General features: G+C 40.5%; 1 protein-coding gene across 2 annotated transcripts in view; it reads left to right on the forward strand.

Moving 5' to 3' along the window:
* Positions 1–7,739: 7,739 nt before the first annotated feature.
* BLMH (bleomycin hydrolase) overlaps positions 7,740–21,406 on the forward strand; it is a 51,598-nt gene continuing 37,931 nt past the window's right edge. The window contains exons 1-6 of one of the 2 annotated variants that reach the window (XM_004483813.5): positions 7,740–8,181; positions 8,477–8,674; positions 9,845–9,954; positions 10,638–10,779; positions 11,402–11,490; positions 13,156–13,248. In XM_004483813.5, coding sequence (XP_004483870.1) covers positions 8,169–8,181; positions 8,477–8,674; positions 9,845–9,954; positions 10,638–10,779; positions 11,402–11,490; positions 13,156–13,248 — 645 coding nt within the window. In that variant the 5' untranslated portion in view covers positions 7,740–8,168. Of the gene's footprint in view, positions 8,182–8,473; positions 8,675–9,844; positions 9,955–10,637; positions 10,780–11,401; positions 11,491–13,155; positions 13,249–21,406 lie in introns of both variants that reach the window. The other variant, XM_004483812.5, reaches the window with a different exon arrangement.

Genomic DNA, 21,406 nt, shown 5'->3' on the forward strand with positions numbered 1-21,406 from the left:
CAAGGAGTGCCATGCCATGCAGGGGTGTCCCCCGTGTGGGGGATCCCCACACACGGGGGTGGGCCCTGCATGGAGAGTCACCCCAAATGAAAAGATGCCTGCCCAGGAGTGTGGAGAGCTGGCACAGTAAGATGGCGCAACTAGGGGAAATACAGATTCCTGGTGCCACTGATGGGAATGCAGGTGGATGCAGGGGAGCACGCAGTGAATGGACACAGAGGGAGGACAATGGGGGGAGGGGAGAGAAATATAAATAAATAAGTAATAAATGAATAAATCTTTTTTTCGAAAAAAAAAAGAACAGGTGAAGATAAGAATGGAAAAAGTTGAGCAAAGTCTTGGGGAACTAAATGACAGCAAGAGATGTGCAAACATATGTGTCATGGGTATCCCAGAAGGAGAAGAGAAGGGAAAAGGGACAGAAGGGATATTTGAGGAAATAATGGGAGAAAATTTACCAACCCTATTGAAGGACATAGATATCCATGTCCAAGAAGCACAATGTACTCCCATTTGAAAAAATCCAAATAGACCAACTCCAAGACACATACTCATCAGAATGTCAAATGCCAAAGACAGAGAGAATTCTAAGGGCAGCAAGAGAAAAGCAATACATAACATATAAGGGGTACCCAGTAAGGTTATATGCTGATATCTCGCCAGAAACCATGAAGGCAAGAAGACAGTGGTATGATATATTAAGATACTGCAAGAGAAAACCTTCCAACCAAGAATCTTATATCCAGCAAGATTGTCTTTCAAAAATGAGGGCGAGGGAAGTGAATGTGGCTCAATTGGGCTCCTGTCTACCATATGGGAGGCCCTGGATTCGTGTCTCAGGACCTCCTTGTGAAGGCAAGCTGGCCTGCACCCGCAGAGAGCTGACAGTCCACACCTGGGGAGAACTGGCACAGCAAGATGAAGCAACAAAGGGAGACAAGCAGACACAGAAGGATGCACAGCGAATGTACACAGAGAGCACACAGCAAGCAAGCAGCAAGGGAGGATATAAATAAATAAATAATTTTTTTTTTTTAAGGATGAGGGTGAGTTTAGAATATTCACAGATAAATAAAAAATGAGGGAGTTTGTGGCTAAGAGACCAGATTTGCAGGAAATACTAAAGGATGAGCTAGAGTTTGGAAAGAAAAGACAGGAGAGAGAGGCATGGAAGAAAGTCTAGAAATGAAGATTATATCAATAAAAGTAACTAAAAGTGTCCAAACAGTGGTGAAAATAAAATATGGCAGATAAAACCCAAATATTCAGGAGTAAACTTAACCACTGATGTGAAGCACTTGTATTCAGAAAACTACAACTCAAAGTTAAAAAAATTTTTAAAAAGGCCTAAATGATTGGAAGACTATTCCATGCTCACAGATTGGAAGACTAAATATTAAGATGTCAATTCTACTCAAATTGATATACAGATTCAATGCAATCCCAATAAGAAATCCCAGCATTTTTAAAGTAAATGGAAAACATGATTATCAAATTTATTTGGAAGGGTAAGAGGTCCTGAATAGCCAGAAACATCTTAAAAAAGGAAAAGCAAAGTTGGAGGGCTCTCATTTCTGGACATTAAATCATATTACCTAGCTACAGAGGTAAAAACAGCATGATTATGGCCTAAAGACAGACACGTAGATTAATGGAACCAAACTGATGGTTCAGAAACAGACCCTCACATGTTCGGTCAAGTAATTTTTGATAAGCCTGTCAAACCCACCCCGCTCAGGCAAAATAGTCCATTCAACAAATGATGCTAGAGAACTGGATATCCATAGACAAAAGAAGGAAAGAAGACACCTATCTCACATCTTATCCAAAAATCAACTCAAAATGAATTAAAAACCTAAATAAAAAGCAAGAGCCATGAACCTTCTAGAAGAAAATGTAGGAAAATATCTTCAAGACCTGGTGGTAGGTGGTGGGTTCTTAAAGGAGATAATGATGTTGAATGTATGTGTAGAAGTTTTAATTAGTTTTACTGTAAAAAGTTGTGGAAATGTGGAGAGTTGATGGTAACACATAATAGTGAAGAACAGCTGGTTTATAAATGGGGATGTGGCTGAAAATGGTAGTCTAGGGATGTAAATGCCAACTGAAGGAATGCTAGAGATTAACCTAGGGACTGAATAGTTTAGTAAACCCAGAGGTGGATGAGAACTGTGGTTGATAGTACAGATGCAAGAGTGTCCTTTGTGAGCTAGAGCAGATATTTATCATTATTGCAGGGTGGTGGGAATGTGGAGAAAAATGTGGGAAAAATATAATTGGAGTGACCTATGGACTGTGGTTAGCAGTAATAACGTAATATTCTTGCATCTATGCCAAAGATGTAGTATGTTGATAATGGGGGAATATGGAAAATGTGTGCCAAATGTACACTATAGACCTGGTAATAATAGGATGATATTATCTCATAATTTGTAATAAACATTCCATCACGTTGTGGTGTATTAATAGAAGGGTGTTGTTTGGGAATTCTTCACATGCGCATGATTGTTTTGTAAGTTTACAACTTCTGTCATAAAAATACGTTTAAACAATAATAATAGAGTGGGTTGCGGGAAAAATACACCAAATGTAAGATAAGGACTGTAATTAGCAGTAAGATTTTGACAACATTTTTTCATAATTTGCAACAAATGTCTCACAACAATGCAAGGTATTGGTGGAGAATTGATATATGGGACCCCTGTGTGATTTTATGCATGTTAGCTTTGTAAGTTCACAACTTTTATTATGCAATTACTGTTTATGTATGTTTATATATAAATGATATAAAATAATAATAATAGGGTGGGTTGGGGGAAAAATACTTTGGTTGGCAATAATTTTTTTCCTCCCCCTTCCCTTCCCCACCCTGCTGTTTTTGCTGTCTGTGTCCATTAGCTGTGTGATCTTCTGTGTCTATTTCTCTTTTTGAAAAATTTTTTGTCTTCTCTTCTTGTCTTTGTCCTCTAGGATTCACCAGGATTCGATCCTCTGATGTGGAGAGAGGTTCCCTGTTTATTATGCCACCTCAGTTCCTGGTCTCTGCTGCGCTTCACCTTGACTCTCCCCTTCATCTCTCTTTTGTTGCGTCATCATCTTGCTGCATGACTCACTTGCGCGGGCACTGGCTCACCGTGCAGACACTTGGTGTTGCTACGCGGGCACTCTGCCTGCCACATGGGCGCTGGCTCACTGCACAGGTACTGGCTCGCCGTGCAGGCACTCGGCTTGCCACACAGGCACTTGACTCACATGCAGGCACTCAGCTTACTGCATAGGCACTCAGCTCACTGCATGAGCACTCAGTTCACCACATGGGCACTCGGCTCTTTACACGGGAACTATCTCACCATGCAGGAATGCTTTCTCTTCTTCTTTTTCACCAGGAGGCCCCAGGGATTGAACCCAGGTCCTCCCATATGGTAAGCAAAGGCCTTATCACTTGAGTCACATCCACTCCCCAGCAGTAATATTTTTAGGATGCTCTTTAATAATTAGTTTAAAATATTTAACAACAATGCAAGGTAATGCTGGTAGGGTGAGATGTGAGAGCCTTGTATAATGCTACATATGTTTGTTTTATAAGTTCACAGTTATTACTATACACTTATTGTTTATATATGTTCATGTATGAGTGATATGCTTCAATAAATTAAAAACAAAAACAAACAAACAAAAACTACATGGAGTTTAGGTAGGGTAGGGAGTCTAAGGATGGCCAGAAGTTGCCAGCTCACCTGTGTTCTGATGGATGCATGCCATATTCTGGGGGGAAACTGTTGTGAAGGAATAGAGGCTTCTTTGGGTCCAGAAAGTCTCAAAATCAGAATCTGAAAGCCTCAGCAAGGTGAGCTCCTGCTTGCTTTGCCTGTCCTAGGGACAGGAATTACAGAGGCACGGGTGGTGATGAAGGTGGAAGAGGAGAAGAAATCCTCCAAACTCCATCCATGTGGCTCTAAATCAGGGGTTGAAAAATGCAAATATCACCAGGTAATAAATGAAATGAGTGAAGCAAGCTAGATATAAAGAAAATCCATTTTCTCAGTTTTGATGGAGAAGTGACTATTGTGTGAAAACAAGGCTGATGATAAGTGACAGACATTTGATTTCACTGTTGAGGAGACGATGGTGAGCTGGAGAGCTTGTGTCCAGTGTATAGGGGAGTCTGCTGCCCAGCTATAGCAGACCCAGGCAAAAGGGTCTGATATATTCTGATATATTCAAGAGAAGTCTGCACCCTGATTTGTATACAAAATTTCCCAAGTCTAAATAATGGCTCAAAAATTCTAAAACACCATGCAGGCCAAACAAAACATCTAGGAGCTGAATTTGGCCTTGGCCCCACCAATTTGTGAACTCTGAAGTTTACCATTAGGTCTGGTGAGATTTTAAGAGACTTTCAGACCAAAGCAAATCTCAGAGTTAGTTGGGGTAACACTTAAGTGTGAATAAGTTTCAGAGACTTGCAGAATATTTGTGTTAGACTCTAGTCCAGACTTATAGCTAACTAAAAAATCTGGTCCTTTCCATCACAGTAGAAGCAGTTGACCAATATATGTCACTGATTGATGAAGAGCAAAGGAGGAGAGGAGGAGGCACAGGATGGAGAAAGACTTCACAATTGGCCTTGAGACTGGCCGTGTTTGCTTCATCTGGGTAGAGCCTCATGGAAGCAATAGGCAAAAGGCATATAAAAATCGCAGAAGGTATAGCTACAAAAATGGCACAGGTTCGTTGGATTTATAAAGATTTTCTATTTTAACATTGCTGATTTCATTCTAGAATTCTATTACTGGTTGCTTTGTCCCATGAGATATCACTGAGCTCAGCAACATCTCTTCTCACTGGAGTTAGAGGGGTAGGTTCTAAGAGTCCTCTTCTTGGAGAAATGTTTTCTTGGGTGGGTCATTTAGGACAAATCACTGAGAAACCAGTTTGCTTCTGTACCTCTGCTCCATACCCACATAGGGGCTGAGTGTATGGGTGTGAATTGTTGGGTGGAAAGCTGGTACTAAGAGTGCCACCCTGCCAATGAGGCAAAGAGATAATGATAGGAACCTCAGGGCATGAGTGGAGAAATATAATCACTGACATGAAAAGGGTGGCAGTAGCTGCAAAACTGGTTCCCTTCACCTTTCCCAGAGACTCCATCTCCTCTTTACTGGGCTCTTGTTCTAGCAATTATATCCTCTCTGGAATATATTTAATCTTCCATCTACACTTGTTCCTTCCTCTCATCCTTTAGGTGGACATAAAGTTTTCTCTAACCCCAAAAGAATTTCCCTGATTATTTTTCTCCCTCACAGTTTATTCCAGTGTGGCTTCTGCTCACCCCACCCTTCCACTGAAACTGCCTTCTCTAACACTTGCCAAAACAAATCCTACTTGACTTTTCTGTAGCTTTCAGTACCACTTATTATCTTTTCCTTATCTTCCTGGTATTCTAGGACATAACTCTCCAGGTCTTCTCCTACCTCTCTCACTGCTCTTTCTGAATTTTACTGCTGGCTCCTCTTCACAGCGCTACTACTCCATATGACATCCTTGTAAGAAGCAGTGAAAGGCACACCACACTCTGGTTGGGCACAGCCCTGGCCATGTCGCACAGCTTGGCAAGCAGAAGCTGGACTGGATTTTAGCCTCCACTTACCCAGCTCAGCCTGGTGTCCCTTGGCCATGAATACCGTGAAATTTACAGTTTACAGCTGTATGTTGCAGCCCAGGGTGCCATCCTTGGTTCTCATCTCCTTTTTCACTCTACTCTCTCTCCCTCTGTTACTTTGCTGATTTACATGTTTCCAACTATAAGTATAAACCTTATCTTACCTAAAGTCTAGACATCTTTTCCTCTGTCTCCTGGGTTTTCTGTGAATAGCCCAGGCTTGACACAGCTCAAACTGAATTCATTATCTGTGCACTGCCATACTCCTAAACATGCCTATTTTTTGTATTCTCTCTCGGTTAATGGCACCACCATCCATCCTCCTTCATCTGAAAACTTCAAGATTATTTGCGCTTCTTCCCTTTCCAAAGTTTAAGACTTTTGCCATCTCCCAAGTGCATTACCAGAATAGCCTTCTTAATAGTTTTCTTATCTATAGGATCTCTCCCCTCCAAATTATCTTTCCCACTGCCACCAGTTTTTTTTTTTTTTTAACACAGATCTGAGCTTATTCCTTTTCTGATTAAAAATCTATTTTGGCTTCTATTTACCTATAGGATAAAGGCCAGATACTCAGACATGGCGTATAAAACCCTTCACATCCTGGCCCAAGCCTACCTCTCTAAGTGTACCATTTGCCACTGCTTGCAACAGGTTCCTGTTCTTAACCACATCAGTCTATGAAGTACAGTCTCTTGAACATGGTTTTGCATGAACTTTAATGTCTCTGTGCCTTTATTGGTAATTTGAATGCTTTCTCCTGCTTATTCACCTTTCAAAATCTCATCCACTCTTCAAGATTATGTTCCCTTGTCATCTCTTTTATGAAAATTTTTCATACACCTCTTTCCCTAATTAACAGCTCTCTCCTCATTGCTTCAACAGTACTTGCGGTATGCTAGCATAAATTGTCTAAAAATTGTTTTACATCTTTTTGCTGCTACCTTATGGGTTTCTTAGAGCAGGATTAAGCTTTGTTAGTTTCCATAGCATCAACAGCTTGCCCAGTGCCTGGTGCTGGCAGATATTGAATATGTGTCAAATTGGGCAGGGTGCTTGAACACCATTTTCTGAAAGGGTCAATGATTTTGTTCAGCATAATTGTTTATGCCATGCCGTTTCTTCAGACTGGAAAAGAATCTCAGAATAGGATGGGTGATAGGCTCCATTGGAGATGGTTGTTGTTGCCATATCCTCAAACTTTAGCTAGGTAACTCCAGAGACATGGAGGCCATGATTTTGCGAATGACTGGTGCCTGATTATGGAGTTTTCCAGATATCAAGAGTTCTTTATAAACTATGATGCTTTTCAATCTAAGACCTAGATTCTGGATTCCACAGAAGACTCTCAGTATTCTGAGTTGCAGACTCAGGATGTTTTGGTGTTAATACAGATAGAAATGCATTTGTTTTATCACCTCTGGGCCCCCTTCCCATACTTCTCCTAGGGCTGAGAGTTCAAAACGATATAAAAGGGCTTCACAATTTCAGAACTGTGAAAAGCCTTGGGTTATCCTGAAAGCCTAGAGGGAGGTGTCATTTGCAGGTTTTGTAAAGGGCCTGGTCCAACAGTATTGATTGATGCACAAGACTGACTTCTGTCATTCCCCTAAATTAAACCACACAAAATAAGCTGGGCCAGATAGAGGGCACTCAGAAACTCCGGGATGCCCAGAATAGGAAGTTTTTTGTACTAAGCAGAAGTGTATTTGTAGAACTGTGGTAGCGGCTGGTGAGTTGGTAGGAGAGAGCTTGGTTCCAATTTCAGAGAAATAGAAGGACATGATTCTTGCAGAATCCAAGCTAAAAAATTGCCACTGAAAATGCAGTGACTGGTCAGCAACAGATGTCTATATGAAGAACCTTTGGAGAGTTTCTGTGTGTGTGTGTGACCTGTCAACCCTCCTAAGCCCCGTGCTTAATTATGGGTCCCTCAGCTCTGCCCTATCTCCTTCAGTCCCCTTTAGGCTTCTCAAAGGGCGCAGTGGATGGAATCAATTCCCCAACGCTGAAGTATTCGGGCTCTGGGCCCGGCACGGAACTCCTCAGGCTTCCTCCCAGGAGCGGGCCTGATCCCGGGAGCGCGCCAGGGTGGCTAAGAGGCGGATCACGGATGGCAGAGGGCGCCGGCGCCGTCCGAGTAGAAGGTGGGCAGCGCGCAGCTACTGTGTTGACAGAAGCAAAGACCGAGCAGCTTCTGGGCTAGCCTGGGGCGGGGTCGCCGGCCGACCTACGCGCGTCAGCGAGCCCGCCTCCAAGGCCCTCCTCCGGGCGGGCCTCGCCCGGACGGTGCTGACTCAGCAACGCGAGGGGGGAGTTTTGTCCCTCCGCGGACCCCGTTTCTCTCGACCTCAGCCTCCTGCCGCTCGCGAGCTGGTTTCTTCTTTCCGGCGCTCCGGGAACGAGAGGTAGCTCGAGCCGCCTAGGCAGCGATCCGCAGTGCGACCCCGGTGCTCGCCCGAGGACCCCGAAAGCTACCGTTACCCCACCGGGCAGCCTAGGCGCCATGAGCAACGCGGGTGAGACTCTTCGTCCCCTGGGGGCCCTGCCCGGGTCCTCTCAGGGGGTCGGTGAAACCCGGCAGGGAAGGGTGGGGGCTGGGACCAGCGACCATGGCGGGGACCGAGCTTGCTGGATGGGCTGGAGCGACCTGGAGGGAGGCAGCATCTTGAGAGAGGACGCCGGTAAAGCGCTGCTCAGCTGCAGTGGTTACCTCAGGATGCTCTTAGGAAGTTAGTCCTGGGGTGTGGGAGCTCCGCATAAGGCCCCTTCAGCCTCGTAACGGTGTTGTAACCCGGTTTGACCTTCCAGCAGGACTGAACTCGGAGAAGGTAGCTGCATTGATTCAGAAACTGAATTCCGACCCTCAGTTCGTACTTGCCCAGAATGTCGGAACCACCCACGACCTGCTGGACATCTGTTTGAAGAGGGCCACAGTGCAGTGTGCTCAGCATGTGTTCCAGCACGTTGTGCCTCAGGAAGGCAAGCCAGTCACCAACCAGAAGAGCTCAGGTGAGGCCTTAAACTTCTTACATAATTTACTTGACCTTCCTGACAGCGTCCCATTTGGGTGTCTTACTTAAGAATGGTTTTAGAGGAACAGAGGTTTGTATCGAAAAAAGTTTGTAGTAAATTCGTAGAGAACAGGTACAGGTAAAGGCATGCATAAGAACATGACCCATTTGACTTGTTTGGTGCTCTGTGGCTGATTAGACATTAGGTTTTCTCATTAAAGTGACAAGTACATGGTCATCTGTTTGGGTGTAATTTGCTATATTCTGTCCAGAAGTTATGTGATCATGGCCCCATGCCTTGCAGATACAGATGCTCTTGGTCAAAAAAGAGACCACTCTAAAATGTTCACGCCCTAAAAGAGTCCCCCAGATTGCAGGGAGGCCATATACAAATGTTTGAAATAGAAGACCCGGTGTAATTGTATCAAAAGGTCATCAAAACATTATTTTTAAATATGCTTATTGGTTACAACTTGAGCTAATGTGCTAATGGGCTCAGTTTCCCCCAATTGACCAGTTTGTGATAGAGAAAAAAATCCATTCTCCTGCCTGTCAAGAGCTCTTGTTTTGCTCTCTACTGTCTAGCACTACTGTCAGAGAAACAGCTACAATCGAATAATGGTCATCCAGGGATCTAGATAAGGAAGATATCCTTATAACAAAGTTCTTACCAAAAAGACTTTCAAAAGTCATAAGCCTTTTTAAAAAATCAGTCCCAGTCTATCTATTTTGACGTATTTTGACAGAAAGTAGATCATTGCTTGCTTTGGGCCCTTTGCCCTCTTTAACAGGTGTCTTATGATGAACTTTAAAAAACATGTTTTTGCTATTTGTATCCTTTTTTCATCCTTGAATGATCTATTTATGATCTCTGCTCATGTTTCTCTAACAGTGTTTCTTTTTCTAATGATCTTCTGAGGTGATTTATAATGTGTGTAGAGATTTTTTTTTTTAATATGTTAAGGGTATTGAACCTCTTCATATATATTGCGATAAGTAATTACTACTGGTCTTGATTTTTTTTTTTTTTAATCAACTTGAGCCTTCTGATTTTGTCATGAATTGTCCAAGATCCTATCATTGGTTCAGTGTTGAGAAATACAGTTGGAGCAATATGATCTCTGTGAAAGAACTCACCATCATTTCTTGGTTTGCTTTCTTATTTCAGGGCGATGCTGGATCTTTTCTTGTCTGAATGTTATGAGACTTCCATTCATGAGGAAATTAAATATTGAAGAATTTGAGTTTAGTCAATCTTACCTATTTTTCTGGGACAAGGTATGGGACTAATCTTGCAAGATTCTTTTTGTTTCAATACAAACCTTGGTAGGGACTGCCCCTTAATTTCTTGCTTTTCCAGTTGTAGTTTGCCCTTCTATTAGATAAGGCACCATTTATTCTCATTTTCAAAGTATCAAAAGTTGACTCTCTTTGAAGGCAGAACTGCTTTTAGTTGGTAGGTGGTTACTTTTTGTAATGAACTAAGTTTATTGCTACTTGTGTGTTTCTTTAATTTTTAAATATTTTTTTCTTTGTATTAAAAAGTTTCCCTTCCTAGCATCATTATTTAGGTTATTTGGTCTTTTTAGGACCCAATTCCCCTTATCTGGGTAGTACTTGTCTCAAAAACAGTAAATAATATCATTCCATTTTTTAAAAAATCTTTAAAATGAAAATTACATGTGTCCATTAAATGTTTATTGATTGATGACTCTATCAGATTTTGTCTCAAAATAAAGCAATGCCTTGTTCTGGATAAACTATTGGAATGTGTACACAGGCACAACAGGAAACTTTAGATATTCTCATGAAGCCAGATACTGATATTTAAGTACCAACTTTGGCTAACAAGTATCTTCTGTGTGGGCTCATGGCAGTTCCAAGACTCTTATTCTGCTGATAATGCCAGTAAAGTTATTAGCTCTCTTTTGTTTAATTTTATTTAACTTTCCTTACTCTAGGTTGAACGCTGTTATTTCTTCTTGAACGCTTTTGTGGATACAGCCCAGAAAAAGGAGCCTGAGGATGGGAGGCTAGTGCAATTTTTGCTTACAAATCCTGCAAATGATGGTGGACAATGGGATATGCTTGTTAATATTGTTGGTAAGAGCCTTTCTCTAAAGAAACTGAAACTCAGCATGATCAAGTAAGGCTCAGTAGTTAGGTATAAGCCATTTCATTGGTAATTATCAACAGAGTAGAACTGGTCTCCCAAAAATGTATATGATTACCTCTAAGGACCTTTATCTCAGTTTTGCTTTCACTCACACTCTCAGCTATAAAGTACCTTTATTGTAAGGAGATAGGTACTGTGAAGGATGAGTTGGAGAAGAAAAGATAGCATTAAGGAGAGCTAACTTTACACACATACACACACACAAAAGCTTATCTCTTGTCCATTGACATAATCAGGTAACATTGAAGTGACAACTCTGAAAATGTCTTCATTCAAAAAAGGGTTTTTTTCTGGGAAAAACTCATCATGCTAAGGACTTTACAAAGTATGATAGATAAAAGAACAGAATTAATTCTAAGATAGATGGATAAATATGCAGCTTAAGTAACCTGTGTAATAATAATAAGCATAAGATTGTTAAATTTTTCTGTATTAGACCAATAAAATATGGCTTTAAAAATTTTTTTAAAGCAATAGTTATTTCTGCCACAATTCTAATTCTGGAGTATACTTGAACCTTACTGAATTTTATATCTTTTTTTCTTTTAGAAAAATATGGTGTTATCCCTAAGAAATGTTTCCCTGAATCTTACACAACAGAGGCATCTAGAAGAATGAATGATATTCTGAATCACAAGGTTAGCATATAGAGTAGAATGGGATTGAGTTTTGTGGGCTCACCTTCTTAAAACTCCTAACTGATTTTCCAGAGGGACCTCTAGACATATAAGTGTACACAGTATGTATACAAATAGCTACTTATATCATTATCTATCAACAGTGGTATAGCTATATATTAACTGTAAAAATAATTGGAATTAGGGATTTTTCTTTTTAAAACTCTTCCACTTTTATTTCTGACTTTAATGTTTTCTTATGGGTACTTGGGAAAGAAAGTTCCATTATATTAAGACAGGCTCAATGACTATAGACCATGAGCACACTAGGTGCTATGCCTCTTGCTTGGTTTTTATAGAGGTGGGCTGGGATAGTTTTATGAACTAGCAAAACCAAAACAAACTACTTACGTGTCTTCCTTAAAGAGTATGCTGAGTATACATTGGAGAGAAGAGACTCCTCAAACCACATCAATGTAGTTTATTCACTCATTGAGTTTTGATGTAGTTACTGAACTGCTTTTTACTGCTTCAGTTAAATAGTTCTTTTTACTGCTTCAGAATAATTCTCTCTTTTCTATATAACCCATTCTCTACCTAACCCATTCACCCTACACAATCCAAGGAGGATTATAAATTCTCTAGGGACTCTGCTCTGCCAGCCAGACACCTTTTTTGAGAACCAGGAGTTGCCACAACCTGCAGTTCTATGAATCTAAAATTGGATTTGTCATTCTGGGAGAAAGATTACATTTTAAAATGTTTCCCCAACAGTAGAAATAGGTTATTTTCTACCCTGGAAACTCTGGAGATTCTTATCCAAAGTCTAAAAGAACATTAATAATACAGCATTTGATTCCAATTTGGGTAGAGGCAAAATCCTCTTTAGCACTGTGGTTAGATTTCAGACTTACCTTTATCTTAGACATAGTATATTCTCAGAATTAAAAGGAACAAAAATGAAAACTATCACTGGGGATTGGCATAACCATGCTCATAGTTACTTGGCAGAGAGGGGGAAGTGGACAAGTAGTAAAATTCTAAATAAAATCCTATTAGTGGGAAGCAATTGTGGCTCAATTACTTGGGCTCCCGTCTACCATATGGGAGGCCCTGGGTTCATGTCCCGGGGCCTCCTTGTGAAGGCAGCCTCACCCACACGCCTGCAGAGCACCGCCCATCCCACAAGTGCCATGGAGAGCCGACTCAGCAAGGTGACACAACAACAACAAAAAAGGGAGATAAGCAAAAACACAGAAGAGTGTGTGTGGACACAGAACAGATAGCACACAAAAAGCTGCAGGTGTGGGGGATCCTATTAGTAACTTAGTGTTATGATCACATTAAATTTCCTGCTTTTTCTAAGGGTGATTATGGAATCAACTGTTTTCCCCATACAGAAGCACCTACTGTTTTAGAGGGTACTGTCAGGTATAGAATAATGCCTGCTTTCCCAGGAGTTGTTCCACCTAGTATTCTTTGGGAGTAATCCACATCTTTTCCCCTTATGGAAAGTGTTTTTAGCTATGTGTTTAAGTAGACCGATAGGAGAAAACCTACCTGCTTTTATGAACTTTGCCATGGGTTTTGGCTGAGTTATACTTAAAAGTAGAACTGGCATTGACGTATTCATGTACTGTTGAATTTGGGCAACTAGTAAGAGTGCTGAATAAGTTTCTTTCATAGATGAGAGAATTCTGTATACGACTACGGAACTTGGTACACAGTGGAGCAACTAAAGGAGAAATCTCAGCTACACAGGATGACATGATGGAGGAGGTAATAATTATTTGGATTTTTGTGGCTCTTGAACTGATTGGGAAACATAGTCATTGCAATAAATATTGAATTGAATTATTTTACAGTTGGAAAAAACTGAGTTATAAACTCACTTTGTATTTTTAGTGTGAGATTTTTACTTAGGTCTTCTAATCCCCAATTTAGTGGTTTATTTAATTCACTCATTCATTTATTCATTTTTTATATATTGAATACCTTATAGAATTTTGGCATTGGGGATACAAAGATGAGACAAAGGAAAAAGAAGTACATGAATACTTATAATAAATCCAATGCTAGAGATGTGTAAAAAGGATTTGGGTGTCATAGGAGAGGGAGTGACCTGAAGGCTTCATAGGGAAGATAATTGAAATAGTTATTGAAATAGCAGTAGAAATTTACCAGATGGATAATAGGGAAGACCATTCTAGACAAAGGGAGTTTCAGTGGCACAAAAACAAAGGTGGAACCTTCAGAGAATAATGTGGCTGAAACATATATTGTGTGGAGTGTGATTGTAGCAAATTAAGCTAGACAGACAGAGCTATGAGGGATCTTGTTTAGATGCCAGGACTTTGAGCTTTTGGCTTTATTTTACAGGAATAAAGATGGGGAGCTATTGATAATTATATCAGTTATGATAATGTATGTAAAAGCATTTGGAAAACTTAAAGCATTAAACAAATATAAGTTGGTACTACTATTTATTATAATATGTTTACTATGTAACAAAAGTTAAGAATCTTTACTAGTTTGTAGTCTCCATAATCCAGAATGAATATCCATAAAAATGTGAAATTGTTTTGAGAAAAGTACAAAATTTTCCCTCTTTCGGCTAGTGGGTCCATTGGCAGGAATAATTCATCCTCCTTTTGAGACCATTTGTGTAGAATTAAAATGGCCTAATTTGGGAAGCGAATGTGGCTTGAGCAAATGAGCTCCCGCCCACCACATGGAAGGACCTGAGTTCAGTTCCCAGTGCCTCCTAAAGAAAGGAAGATGAGGGAAGCAGACATGGCTCAAGTGCCTGAGCTCCTACCTACCACATTGAAGGTCCAGGCTTCAGCTCCTGGTGCCTCCCAAAGAAGATGAGCAAGATAGCAAGCTGATGCAACAGGCTGGCATGGCGAGCTGATGCAGCAAGATGATGCGAGAGATACAAGGAGAATAACATAATGAGAGACACAACAAAGCAGGGAGTGGAGGTAGCTTAAGTGATTAGGTGCCTCTCTCCCACATGGGAGGTCCCGGGTTCCATTCCTGGTGCCTCCTAAAAAAAAAAAGAACACAAAACAAACAGACACAGCAAATGCAAACAACGAGGGAGTGGTGAGAAATAAAACAGACAGCAAGTGCAAATAATGAGAGGTGAGGAGAAATAAATAATTTATTTTAAAAAAACAAATAATGGCCTAATTTCTTTTATTACAATGGAAAACACTAATGCTTCACCAGTGTTTTCCTTGAAATTTGAGAGAGGCAGTGTAGTGGAGTATTTGAGAATATAGGCTCTGGAGTCAGACTGCCTGTGTTCTAATCTTTTCATTACTAAACAGCCTTGTGACATTGGACAAGTACCTTAAGCTCTCAGGTCTCCATTCATGTGTGACATGTACTTGACACAATAGCTGTTTCTTAAAATATTTGTCGAGTGGATGAATGCAGAGGTTTCATTTTACCAAATGCATTTATTTTTATTTTTTTACTTTTTATTTTTAGAGAAGCTAAATGTTACATAAATGTTATATTAAAAATATAGTGAATTCCCATATGTCCCAACTCCTCCCCTGCCACACTTTCCCACATTAACAACAACCTTCATTAATGCGGTACATTTGTTAAAATTGATGAACATGTTTTGAAGTCCAAATGCATTTAAGTGATCTCATATTTACCTCTTTCTTTACTTCTTAAATGCTTCTTCTGAAGAGAGATATCTTAGTATAGTAGGGAAAAAAAACAGGCTTTGAAGGCAGACAGATATGGGTTTGAATTCTGACTCTACCACTTAACAGTCTCTGGTCTTGGGTAAGTTAATCTGAGATTCAGTTTGGAATTTAAAATATAGTCCCCATTGAGATTTATATCTGCATTTCTCTTTGTCTTATACAAACTGAAATATACCAGTATTTTCATTCTGGAAAATTGTACATATACATATACCTCATTAGGTTTTTGTGGGGATCCAATAAGGAATTAAATATAAAAATGAAGGACATAGTGGCACATAATACAGAGCACATAACGTAGTAGCAAATAGTGGCACATAACAAGAGCTCAGAAAATGTTAGTCCTCTTTCCCGCCTTCCTGGCATGCTCTCTCTTCCTGAGACCATATCTCCTGCATAATTTGCCTTCATTTATGATTAATATTAAGTTGGTGAGGTATAGTAGGGATGGAGATTCTGTAGACATCTATGGAAAAGGGCCCAGACTATGTTTCTTGCAGATCATTAGCTGCCTGTTAACCTCTGATGTTTGCTGTAATGATCTGTGAATTAATGATTTATCTAAGATGCATCTTCTGACCACTGGGTTGGTAGAGGATGGTAAGTGGCTGGATAAGAATTAGTGCAGATATGTTTCACATATCTTTCCCCTTCTATCCCCACCTTGAAGAAATGGTAGGGTAACACATTACCAAGTCCTGAGTATACATGTTTTATAGGATTATTTACTTAATGATTCTACCTAAACTGTTGATACAGAATTCTGTGTGATAAGTTTTTAAGATTTTTACAATACCCCAAATGACTCCTCTTTATTGAATCTGACTCTTTGATAATGACGAGTCTCGCTGTGGCTTAAAAGGCACAAAGTAGTACTTGTGATTTGCCTAGCCTTGAAGGCAAATCAAAATGATGCATTTTGAGCATCCATGAAGCTTTAAATGAAATTTATGCAGATATCTCTGGTTGAAGTGTGTTCATGCTAATGACATTTTCAGAGAAAAGAAATGCAGGTTGCTTTGAGATAACAGGGCAGATCTGTTTTAGAAACTTGTAGTCACCTATATTGCAGTGTTTTCTCAGTGTTTCCACTCTTCTGTTAGTGTCTAGGTCTCAGGATTATTACTATATTTTCTACCGAAACTCTTTCTGTTAAAAGCAAAACGTAAAACAAAGACCAGAAATATTATTTGTCAGTGCCATTAAAAGGGACTGAAAGTCAAATTGATTGACTTAGGAATTTCTATAGCAGTGCTCTCAGCTTTTAAAAACTTTAGATCCAGGCTTGTCCCAGACCTTCAAAACCAGTTTCCTGAGAAAGGAACCTAGTTACCTGTATTTTTATTTTTTATTTTAAAGACTTCTTTGATTTAAAAAATTATCTAATATCTCAAATAGGTAATGATGGTTCAAACATCAAAATTTAAAAGTTATACAGTAAAAAAATCTTCCTGTCATCCTCCCAGTTCCCACCCCACCCCAAATTAGTTTCATTAGTTTCTGTTACTGTTATTGGTTGTTAGGCATCCTTCCAGAGATCTTTTTTTAAAATCCAATACAAATACATATTATTTTTCTTCTCCTTTTTTGTACAGATGTTAGTATATTATCCATATTGTTTTGTTCACTTAGCATATCTTGGAAATCTTTCCATATTGAAATATGAAGAATTTTTGCATTTTAAAAAAGATTTGCATGGTATTCCATAGTACCGTAATTTGACTTGTCTTCTATTAAAGGACTTTTGGTTGTGTCCAAACTTTTTCTCTTAAAAAAAAATTGCAATAAACAATCTTGTACATATATCATTTTGCATGTGTGCATATTTACCCAAAAATTAAATTTCTAGAAGTAGAATTTTTGGGTCAGAAAGAATATATATTTGTAATTTTTATATATAATGCTAAATTATCATCTTCAGGAGTTAAAACTGACTTTCACTCTCATCAGTAATGTCAGAAAGAACCTGTTTTCCTTTACCTTTATCAAGACATCAAACAGTTGGGTTTTTGCCAGTCTGATAGGTAAAAAATCCTAACTCATAGTTTTACTTTATATTTTTATTTTGAATGGGGCTGAACATTGTTTCTGTGGACAGTCTATTCATATCCTTTATGCGTTTTTCTTGTTGATCTTATCAATTTCTAAGTACTTATTACGTAAATTAGCCCTTTGTGGTATGAGTTACAGTTATGCTTCCATTTGTCATTTGTCTTTGATATATTTTTGTTTGCTATGCAGAATTTTTTACTTTTATGTAGTTAAATTTGAAATCTTTTATAATTTTTTCCCCACATGGCTACCCACCTTTCCTGAATAATCTGTCTTCCTTACCCCCTAAGATGCCTCCTTTATCATATTATATATCTATCATATCTAAAGTTTCTGTATTTTATTCACTGAGGCTTTTTATAAAGTTTTAATATTTGTAAAACTAGTCCCATCTAATTATTCTCTCCACCTCCCCTCATTGTTTGTGCTCACTGTCTGCTCTCTGTGTCTTTTCGTCATCTTTTTAAAATTTATTTCTTTCCTTTGCCCCCCCCCCCCGCCCCCGCCCCCGCCCCCGCTTTGTCGGCTCTGGTGTTCACTTGCTATGTGTTCTTCTATGTCTGCTTTGCATTCTTGGCAGCACCGGGAATCTGTGTCTCTTTTTTTGTTGCATCATCTTGCTGTGTCAGCTCTCTGTGTGTGCAGCCTCACTCCTGGGTGGGCTGTGCTTTCTCGCATGGGGCAGCTCTCCTTGCACATGGGGCATGGCACTTATTGCGCGGCATCACTGCACGTGGGCCAGCTCACCACACAGACCAGGAGGCCTTGGGTTTGAACCCTGGACCTCCCATTTGGTAGGCAGACGCTCTATCAGTTGAGCCACATCCGCTTCCCTGTTTGTCGTCTTTTTAGGAGGCACTGGAAACTGAACCTGGGACCTCCCTTGTGGGAGGGAGGCTCCCAATGGCTTGAGCCACTTCCACTCCCTCATTATTCTCTTATAGAGTTCCTGGTTAATTTTGTTTTGTCATCTGTCAGTATGGCATCTGTATTTTTAAAAGTTTCTCAGGTGATTCTGCTAAGATCTGGTGTTGCTAAGTAAGGTCTTCTCTTTTGGACTCTGAAAGAAAGAAGGAAATTATTCTTTAACAGCCTTGGAGGACATCTTTGACGTTGGAATTAAGGGGCTAATCTTCCTCCTAAGATTCTTAAAGGAAATAGTTAAAAGGAAATGCAATATTTGAAAAAAATCTAAGTAGGCATAATAAGCAGAAAAACCCTCTTTAATAGTTAAAATTCTCACGTAATTTTAATTAAATATTTAAACTGAGGCAGTCTCTTAAGTATCCTAGAACTGGGAGGATACCATGCAGGAGTTTGTTTTTTCAATTTAGCCACAGTAATAGTCTTTGCTTTTGGCTTTGGTCTACCAAGTTGGCTGCCTTCCTTTGGAAGTGAAGATTTCATATCTCTAAAACAATCTAAATTCCCAGTTAAAATAGAGATGAATTGTGTATCATGTTTGCTTACAATCCTAAATACATTTTACATCATTATATGCTATGAAAATCCAAGTATAATGATGCCCTTTATTCATTAATTTTGTGAACTCTCATCATTTAAAATAGTCTTTATTTGGTCTCAAATCACATTCACTTTCTTAGCTCACTGAGGAGCAGAGTTGTCTTGAGAAAAAGTATCAATATGTGTACAGTTCTATCAGAAGTTTGTGACTATTATTACAAGAATGATAAGGGAAGCGGACTCGACCCAGTGGTTAGGGCGTCCGTCTACCACATGGGAGGTCCGCAGTTCAAACCCTGGGCCTCCTTGACCAGTGTGGAGCTGGCCCATGCGCAGTGCTGATGCACACAAGGAGTGCTGTGCCACGCAGGGGTGTCCCCTGCGTAGGAGAGCCCCACACGCAAGGAGTACGCCCCGTAAGGAGAGCTGCCCAGCGCGAAAGAAAGTGCAGCCTGCCCAGGAATGGTGCCATACACACGGAGAGCTGACACAACAAGATGACGCAACAAAAAGAAACACAGATTCCCATGCTGCTGACGACAACAAAAGCGGACAAAGACACAGCAAATAGACACAGAGAACAGACAACCGGGGCAGGGGAAGGGGAGAGAAATAAATAAATAAATCTTTAAAAAAAAAAAAAAGAATGATAAATGTCCAGAAACATGCCTTGTTTTTCTTAAAGCAGATGATAAAAAATTTAGTCCTCTTAACTCTTAAAAGAACATTCAAAATTGCATACAGAGTCAGGCTTGGGGCCCTCTGGCCCAGGTTTCTATTTCTGATGGTGGCACCCAACGAGGACACTACGTTAAGCACTCTGACCTCCAGACATTAAATCAAATGTATCTCAGTGCCTGTTATATGAGAGGAGCTGCAGATAATACATGTTAACTATCTTACATCTAGTAGGGCATATAAAATAAATAATACACTGTGAAATAAAGTAATGTCTTAAGAGACATGCAAGCCTAATATCTGACTCCCAAAGATGAAGATGCCGCATGTTATTTGCTCAGTCAAGAAAGACTTCCCAGAGAAATTTGTATTTGAGATCTGCTTTGAATGAAATGAGATTGGGGTAGAAAGCATTTTTAGACAGTGCTCATGGCAGATGGTGAGCAGTGAGTATGCTAGTTTACCTAGAGTCCTTTTTTTTTTCTTTTTTTTTTAAGATTTATTTATTTTTCCACCCCCACCATTTGGCTGCTTTCTGTGTCCATTTGCTGTGTGTTCTTCTGTGACCGCTTCTATCCTTATGTGCGGCACCAGGAATCTGTGTTTCTTTTTTTTTTTTTAAAGATTTATTTATTTATTTAATTTCCCCCCCCTCCCCTGGTTGTCTGTTCTCTGTGTCTATTTGCTGCGTCTTGTTTCTTTGTCCGCTTCTGTTGTCGTCAGCGGCACGGGAAGTGTGGGCGGCGCCATTCCTGGGCAGGCTGCTCTTTCTTTTCACGCTGGGCGGCTTTCCTCACGGGCGCACTCCTTGCGCGTGGGGCTCCCCCACGCGGGGGACACCCTTGCGTGGCACGGCACTCCTTGCGCGCATCAGCACTGCGCATGGCCAGCTCCACACGGGTCAAGGAGGCCCGGGGTTTGAACCGCGGACTTTTGCGCAGGGCAGCTCTCCTTACAGGGCGCATTCCTTGCACGTGGGGCTCCCCTATGTGGGGGACACCCCTACGCGGGGGACACCCCTGCGTGGCATCAGCACTGTGCATGGGCCAGCTCCACACAGGTCAGGGAGGCCCGGGGTTTGAACCACGGACCTCCCATTTGGTAGGCGGACGCCCTATCCATTGGGCCAAGTCCGCTTCCCTACCTAGAGTCTTAAGGAAGAGCTAGCACTGTGTTTTGCAAAAAGTGGTCTGAAGTCCATTTGCATTAGAATCACCAGATGTTTGTTAAAAATGCGGATTCCTGTGTCACACCAAATACACTGACTGAATCTTTGGGGGTGGTCCCTATAATTTGTATTAAATTAGTGATCCTGAAGTACATTAAAGTTTGAAACCAGGAGAATAGTATGGAAAGTTAGACACATACAATAAGAGCTTTGACTGCAAAGGTGAGAGTTTGTCCTAATTCAATAGGCACTGAGAAGTAAGATATTTAAGCAGAGGAGTAATGTGATTGAAGCTGCACTTTGGAAGATTAATTTTAAAATAGTAAATAAGAACTGGAAGGAGGAGAGGCAGGAAGACCAATTTTAAAGCTGTGGCAGTTCAGGTGGTATTAATGTTCTTTCCAAGGATAACGGACAATAGAAATGGAAAGGAGGAGAGAAATGTGAGAGAGATCTTAGAGGAAAAATCAAAAGGGCTTGACAACTTATCTGTAGGGTACAAAGGAGGATTCGTCATTAAAGATAACTTATAAGGTGTTAAGCCTAGTAGTTGGGACAATACTGCTGTGATTCACAGAAGTCATTAAAAGAAGCTCTTGGGAAGCAGATATGATTCAACAAATAGAGCTTTCACCTACCATAGAGGAGGTCCAGGATTCGATACCCATGGCCTCCTGGCCCGTGTGGCAAACTGGCCCGTGCAAAGTGCTCCTGCATGCAAGGAGTGCCGCTCTACACAGGGGTACCCCCCTGCGCAAGGAGTGCCACCCCACGCAGGATTGCAGCCTGCTCAGGAGTAGTGCCACCCACACAGAGAGCTGGTGCAGCAAGATGATGCAACAAAAAG

Source organism: Dasypus novemcinctus, chromosome 21 (assembly GCF_030445035.2).
Source record: "Dasypus novemcinctus isolate mDasNov1 chromosome 21, mDasNov1.1.hap2, whole genome shotgun sequence".
NCBI classification, from domain to species: Eukaryota; Metazoa; Chordata; class Mammalia; order Cingulata; family Dasypodidae; genus Dasypus; species Dasypus novemcinctus.